The sequence below is a fragment of the Nannobrachium achirus genome (genome assembly GCF_963921795.1).
Source record: "Nannobrachium achirus genome assembly, chromosome: 17".
Taxonomy (NCBI): Eukaryota; Metazoa; Chordata; class Actinopteri; order Myctophiformes; family Myctophidae; genus Nannobrachium; species Nannobrachium achirus.
The window spans coordinates 7,802,015-7,810,302 of NC_137824.1; the positions used below are offsets into that span (position 1 = coordinate 7,802,015).

At 37.8% G+C, this 8,288-nt stretch overlaps 1 protein-coding gene across 1 annotated transcript; it reads right to left on the bottom strand.

The window, feature by feature from the left end:
- Window positions 1-2,205: 2,205 nt before the first annotated feature.
- On the bottom strand, window positions 2,206-4,192 carry LOC308302219 (toll-like receptor 13; the record flags this gene model as incomplete). The annotated part of the gene is made up of 3 exons (XM_080746477.1): window positions 2,206-2,422; window positions 2,691-2,808; window positions 3,427-4,192. 3 exons carry the CDS (start codon window positions 4,190-4,192, stop codon window positions 2,206-2,208), a joined length of 1,101 nt encoding a protein of 366 aa, XP_080602603.1.
- Window positions 4,193-8,288: the final 4,096 nt, after the last annotated feature.

An 8,288-nucleotide genomic window follows, 5' to 3' on the forward strand; every position in this document is an offset into this window, starting at 1 on the left:
CTGTGGGAAGTTCAGGATCCATAGTCTTGTGACATCATCATTTTCCCAAAATTTTTTTAATCAATATTTTTGAAAAAAAAAAAAATGATTTTTATTATCGCGAGAACAATGGCTTCCACTTTAAAATTGCAACTTTTCAGGAATAGAAAGCCTGCAGTTTCTATAAACTGGATTGGCAATCGATGATGTCACAAGACTATGGGTTTCTGACCTGCCCACAGCCCTCCTCTGAAAAAAAAAAAAAAAAAAAAAAGAAAAGCTATTTTTGAGTGAGGATCAATTATATGAACATAGGTTGAAAAGTGGTGGAGTGCCCCTTTAAGTATACATCTGAGTATATGAATGGTTTATTTTAAGTAAGGGAATAGCACAATTCTAGTGTATGAATACAATAATTTAAGTATACTCATATATACTTCATGTATACTTTAAGTAAACTTAGAGTTTACTCGAGTATACTCAAAAGTGGGCCAATTCAGATTACTTTTAGTACGGTAGGTATACTGTAAGTATACTAACTAGTACACTAACTAGTACATTTGTTAGTATACTACTTGTACATAAATATCAGTATACTTGTACTTAAAGTATACTTAAGAAATATACTCAAAGTTGACTTAAGTATACTTAGAAAAGTAAACTTGAAGTTTACTACTTTTTGGTAAGGGTAATCCGGCCTGACAGCGTCGTGGGTTCGAGTCCCGATCCCGACGACCTTTGCCACTTGTCACCCCCCCCATCTCTCTCATTTCCTGTCAACCTTCTTTGTATCTCATATCAATAAAGGCAGAAAAACCCTAACCCCAAAAATATCTTAGAAAAGGTGGCCTTACGCTAGCAGATAATCGGGGCATTTAATGGCATTTATCTGAACCGTTCCAAAAGGTGTCGGAGGAAACATTACACAGACACCCGTGTTCATATGGAGTATGAACACCCTGTGGTCTGTTAGATCAGTGAAGATTCCGACGTAAAAAAAAAATCCTGTAAATGACTTATTTATGATGTTCCTTTTAGGCAGGGTGTTTAACTGTACTTGTAGTGTACTACATTTTTGTATTGTATTGACTATACTTGTACTGTTGTCCATTTTTGTCTAAAATTCAATCAATCAATCAATCAATCAATGGACCTAAAGTATGAGTCTTTTCATGTTGTAATTAAATTATACTATATACTGTAACTCTACAACAAGAAGACAAATAACACATCCGAGTTAAACGTTTAGTAAATAATATGGTGTATAATATGTTTCATGAATGAATGATTTGGATTATGAATTATGTTATTAACCTAAATAATTAATAAAACTTGATGAACACTGATAGTTACATTTCAGTCTTACCATCAGATTACGATGCAGCCTGGATGACATGCAGTATGTTTTAATTCCCAGCGTGAATTTAAGCATAACTTTGATGTGAGCAAATCAATAGAAACTCAAAATGCTTGTCAAATATGTATTAGAAATTATCAACACAGCTCTAAAATCTCAGAAAAGATATTACCAAAGAAATATTATTCAATAACATTTGTATATAATAGTAAAGGAGCAACATGATCGGTAAAATGTATGTAAATTAGTATAATGCAAATAATGAATGCTTTAAATGAGCAAATAATACATACTTAAGCTAGATATTGTATTATGTATTGTACTGTATGCATATATCAAAGTAGCTCTGGTCCACTCAACTAACACTATGAACCAGAACTAATATCAAATCAGATTAATATGGTAATGAGCAAGGAAGAAAGACATAAATGTAAATGTAAAGTTATGGAGAATATAGCCTCAGTGAGAGGTTGTATTCAGGAGAACAACCTTTGAACTGAATCCACATTTTCTGGTAAATCTATTACATTGAATTAAAAGTACAATAAAATTATCAAACCCAATAAAAAGGAAAATATTAAGTGAAAAAAAAATCCAATTGGAATAATACAAAAACAGGGTTAACTATAGAAAAATAATAATTACTTAAAGAGGTGAGTCCAAACGCTTTAAAGGTTCATATTGAATAAAACATACAAGCTAAACAGCCAACACTACACTGTACTGTATGTTAATGTTAACAGCAAATTATTAAAGAAACACTCCTCCATCCCCAACAGGACGATTTCCCCTTAAAAATCAATTAAAATTCCCCACCAGATTCCCCTTTCATTCACATTGACCGTAACATAATGACATGAAACAGCAGATTATTGATTCAAGTCCAGGTCAGTGTGAGGTGTGTCCAGAGCTCTGCGTAGGTTCTGCCAGAACAGTCCAGGGTGCTGTCCAGCCTGGGACCAGCTCAGGTAGGTGTGACTCTTCACCAGCCTCCTCATGTGATAGTAGGGAGACAACTGGTGGGCTGGAATGTCCTCCAGAAACACCAGGATCAATACGTCCTTCTGTTCATCAAACAGACGGTAGCTGCACACAGGAGACCACAGGACACTTACACTCAGTCTAGTTGCATGGACAGTTTTATTTATAATGAACAAGAGCCACAGGACAGAGAGTGTATACTGTATGCACACAGTATGCAGTATACTATGCACTATGTATAATAACACAGCCTCATTACAATACCTCACTTCATAACACAAGAAATAGTACTCTACATAGATAAAGTGGCCTAAATGAATTATGATCAATCCAAGGAATCATTGGGCAATAACATCAGCATTACTGCCCCCACCTGGCCACCTGGAACTCTCTAGAGCACCATTCACTCTCCAGGTAATGATGGCTGATCACACAGATGGTCTTTCTGCTGCCATAGATGGCATCTGTTATGTTCTCTATGATGGGTGCACCTGAAAACATACACAAATTATTCACACTACGTTCAAAACTATTTCACTTCTGAGAGAGAGAGAGAGAGAGAGAGAGAGAGAGAGAGAGAGAGATATGACCCCCTCAGATGCCCCACCAGCAAGCTGGTCTGGGAACTCTGGGTACACAAACACAAGCAGAGCCACCAGACAGAAAACTCACTGGACTAAACCAAAATGATAAAACAGAAAAAGGAAAGCTACCTGACACATTGGAGAGAAGCAACCCAAAAGCAGAGCAAACTAGAATGCTATTTGGCCCTAAACAGAGAATACACAGTGGCAGAATACCTGAGCAAAGTGACCGACCCAAAACAAAGTGAAATCGGTACAGACACAGTAAACACAGTCTTGCGATCATGAAAGGCCGTCATAGGCATAACTGGATCCCTAGAGAAAACAGACTTTGCACCTGCAATGCGCACAAAATGAAGTGGAAACTAAGCACACTTCCTAATCGCCTAAGAGAGAGAGATTACATACTGTAATAATAATGCCACTAGACAACACAAACAGAGAGAGGTCCCTACCTGCTTACAACCGTTAGTGACACAAAGAGTCATATTTATATAAATACAGCATTACTTTGAGAGGTTTTACCTGGTAGGAAGTCTCGGTGGTGCAGACAGAGTCTCCAGCCCTGCTCTCCCTCCAGCACTGGAAGCATTTCTCTGCAAACCCAGAGCTCATTGTGAACGTTGTAGGAGATGAAGGCATCGTAGCGCTCAGGAGACCCCCTCTTTCTTTCCTTGGCATCGTAAAGGAAGGCCAGGAAGAGGTAGTAGGCATAGAGAAGATGCAAGCTCAGGAAGTGGTAGGTGAAGGATGTGAGCAGAGTCAGCACAATCACACAAGTGGAGGAAATGAAGCAGATGAAGCTAGTGTCCACAAAACAGGAATGATAGTCAAAGTCCAGAAACTTGGTTCCCTTTTTAGCCAGAGGAAAGCCACAAGTGTAGCTGTGAGCAAAGACGACCTGTGTCTGATTGTTTTTCAGCATCCACTGCAGAAAGTCATAATTAGAGCAATCACAAGTGAAAGCGTTGCCAGCCATGTTAACATATTTGAGAGCAGGGAGGAAACTGAACACAGAGACATTGATCACTGTCAACTCGTTCTGGCTCAGGTCCAGCCAAGAAAGTCGAGTAAGGTTGGCTTGTGCCAGGAAATCTAGAGACTTAAATCTATTGTTGGAGAGATCGAGAGCCTCTAGGTTTTGTATTGGGTGAAATATCTCTGGGGACAGGTATGGAAGATTACTGTTCCTTAAGGCAAGAGTCTTCAGCTGTGGTACATCTTTAAATGAGTCTGGGTCTGGTGGTTCATTACAGATATTCTCGGCTACAAAGTGTTCCAAATGTTTCATCATTGAGAACATATTTCTTACTAATCCAAATGAAGATTTAAATTCATAAGATTGTCGGCTTAATTTTATTATAAAATTCTTCAGGCTCTTCAGTAAGTTAGGTTGATCTAGATGTATAAAATATCCAATAGGTTTAATATTAAAAAATAGACTAAGTGTTTCAAGTTCTACTAGTCCTTCAAAATAGTTGTTGTCCCAGTCAGTGTACCACAGGACTTTCAGGCCCAACTCAATTTCTAAGTGCCTGAGTGATTTCACACTTGTGAAACCTCCTGTGCTGAGCATTGTGACAACATTATTACTTAAATCCAATAATTCTAGTTTTGGTAGACCCTTCTTGAATGTGTCGCCAAATGTCCAAATGGAATTATCCTTCACAGTCAGAACCTTTAACTCATTGAGATGTTGAATAACACATGGTTTGAGTTCATGGATGTTGTTGTTATCTAGATGAAGGTGTGTGAGTCTGGTTAAATTTAAGAAGTCTGAGCAGCTTAAATCTTTAATATAATTGTTACTCAGGTCGAGGATGTGAAGCATGGAGAGATACTTAACATCGTCTGGCACTTTGGAAAGGTGGTTGATGGCAAGGTTCAGGTGACTCAGTTGTTTCATTTGTTTTATTGAATCCTTAGACAGTTCAGTCAGGTCATTATCTGATAGATCCAGGTTGGTAAGGTGAGTACAAGGTGACAGTGTTTTGCTTAGGCTGTATTTTCTGTAACGCTGCACACTGAGTGTCCTCATTGTGGGTATTTTGCAGATAATATTTATGAGATCTCTGTCGATCCAATTCATCTGTAGGTACTCCAGTGAATCAAGGCTCTGTAGAGCCTTTCTGATGGAGTTATTAGAACCCCTAAAATTCACCTTAGCTATATTCCTTAGAAAATATTTGTCTGGTATGTCCCACTCCCATCCAGTACGATTACAACATCCTGACAGGTCGATTGTCTTAAGACGTGGAAACACAGCTGTTGTGATGCTAAACCTTTTTATCGACTCTGACCTCACTCTCAACACCCTGAGCTCAGAGGACATGTTTAATGGCAGATCTTTTGACTCAAAAGACTCTAACTCATTAATTGAGATGTTCAGCAGCTGTAAGCATGGTAGTTGTAAGACAGTGATGATATCTGTCATTTGATGAATGTGGCCGGGCCAACCCCACCAGTTTACAAGACTTAGTTCCTGTAAGCTGGTGAGTGACTGAAAGGCAGCAGGGTTGATAGATGTGATATTGTTATAATCCAAGGTCAGTATCAAGAGGTTAGACAGTCCCTGAAACATGTTGTCTGTCAGTGTTGTTAGTTTGTTATAGTTCATATGGAGTACTTTAAGTTGCACCAAAGGGACAAAAGCCCCGTCATCTACATGAGTTATATCATTCTGACTCAGATCCAAATCTGTGAGATTTGACAGATGGTAAAAATCTGTCCTGGTTATCTTTTGGATTTTATTGCCTAATAGTTTTAATGATATAACGTCTCTGGGAATGTCGTCTGGTATGCTAACAAAATTACAATCATAACAGTCCACTGAAACACCAGCAGAGACATTGTTAGAGTAAAGAGCAGCGCAGTCTTTCTCATAGGAAGCCAGTATTGGATTAAGATGAAGCGAGAACAACAGAAATAAGAAGGAGAAACAATGGCAGCTTCCTGTCTGTAGCATCATGGCTGTCTTCAGGGTCAACTGTCAGGTACTTTTGGTGGAGTAATTCTGCTGTGGACACTGGTTGGTGACAACACTGTTCAGCATGGATGATCTAAAGAGGATACAACCGTAAAACACTTACAGTAAGCATGTGACCTTTTATTTGATCTTTAACTCTACTGTAGTCTATGCATTTTCACTCTTTTTCACAATCAAAGAAACTATAACAATAAACTAGACTGCTCTCTGTCGAGGTGCCAACTTGCGCTCGAGGCTATATGACCTACTTTCACAGAGCCACAGGTCAAGTGTCTGACTTGTCAGATTGTTAAAGTATTTCACATTATAAGTGTTTTTCTTGAAATAAGCTGTCATATCGTCGTTGTCGGGTGGAAACCTTGTATGTCCAAAACCGTTTGTTTTGTATTTACAGTATCATTTTAAAAATTATTTAATCTAGTGAAAACAGCAGATCTACAAGCATGCTTGTAGATCTGCTGTTTTCACTATTTTGTGCGATGGCCATATTATGAAGTAGTGCTTTACTTTGCGAACAAATGTACAAATTTGAAACTTGAAGATACAAGGTTTCTGACCCGACAGTGACGATATATGTGCTTTGCTGCTGCGTGGCAACATATTGAAGAGAAATGCATTGGTTTTATATTGATTGATTGATTGATTGAAAATGTTATTCGACAAAAACGGAGAACAGTACAAGTATAGTCAATACAATAGAAATGTAGTACAGTACAAGTACAGTTAAACACCCTGCCTAAAAGGAACATCCCAAATAAGTCCTTTTACGGTCTTTTTTACATTGGAAGTCCGTGGACATAATAAATAGCACAGTTATAAAAACACTAGGCCTATATGTACAGGATAGGGGTAACATGGGGGTGGGGCTAAATTAAGGGGGTGTGCTCACTTCTCGCCTGTCTATGAGAGAAGTGATAACTACCTCCAGCTCTTGCTAATAAACAGCATCTATTATTATGAAACTATTGAGACTATTATTTAACAGCAATATTACTACCATAAACTAGCCTAACATTGTTAAAATGGAATTTGAAGTTTGTATAGAAACAGGGCGTGTGTGTCTGATAAAATGAATGTCAAATATCTAAATACTGAATCTAGCAACTGTGACTGTGACCCAAGAAAAGTGAAAATATCCCTTTAACATGAATCCAACATATACAAAACATTTAATAAAAAAGATAATGTGTAAAAAAAAACACTGATGATGTAAAACTATTCTTTGAAGCTATCTATGAAATCTATGACAAAGTTAAATCTACAACATAATCATATACAATGTGTAGTACGGAGTCCCTGCTTCATTTCTCTCTCAACCAAAGGGTCCTTGGATTAAAAACATTGAAAACTCAAAGCATGAAGTCTAGTCAACAGACAGGTCAATAGTTACATACTGTAAGTAGAGTGCAGAGAGAGAACAGTGTATAGTATCTGATAGAAACTAGGAATTCATTATTTCTAAACAGATTAACAACACTGTGCACAAAACAGAAAAGTCACAAGTAGTCTCCATGCAGGAAGAAGGAATTGAAACATTGAATCCTACCTGAACTCCTAAAACTCAGTGATGATCATCCTTCCAGTGAGTTGATCAGAGGAGAATGAAGGATCGTTTGAGAGTTCATCTGACATGGAAGTCCTTTTGACCACAGCTCAGCTGCACCTCAGATGACAGTAGAGGAGAGAAGTGGCTCTGTACCAAAGCAGAAATACTTCACTTCAATGACAATAGAGAGAGAAGTGCAAAACCAAAGACCGTACCAATGCAGAAATACTTCAGTTCAATGACAATAGGATGATAATGACTGTCTATAAACCACTCCCTGCTTTCTCCTCCTCTGTGAGGACAGACTGGATATACATTCAGTGTAGCCTACTGTATGACTTCCAACAACACCTTACCTTTTATAGGACATAATTACTGTACTGTATAAACACCATACCTTCTCCCCTGTGAGGACTTTGATTGATTGCTTCGGCAATATGTATGTTTTCTTATGCCAATAAGGCTCCTTTGAATTGAAAATTGAATTGATCGAAGACTTTATTCGAAGTTTGCATAGGGTACAGTTTCATGACAGTACAGTTCACTAGTACAAGGTCAATTAAAAGGACATCCAAGAAAGCCTTTTGGCTTATTTACATAGGAAACCTTTTTTGTATCTCATATAACATTGAATAACAGACAGATAGAACACAGTACTATGCAGAGGATATCATCAGTAGCAAATGTCAATACAGTATGTATACACCAGGGTCTCTTTCTTGTCTATATGTAGACACCAGTGTCTCTTTCTGTCATGTCTTTTGTTGAGTCCCCATTTTTGGGGCAGTGGTTGAGCATGGATCAGATTTTAAATACCATAATCATAATCATCCCTAACCCTTAAATTCAACAAAT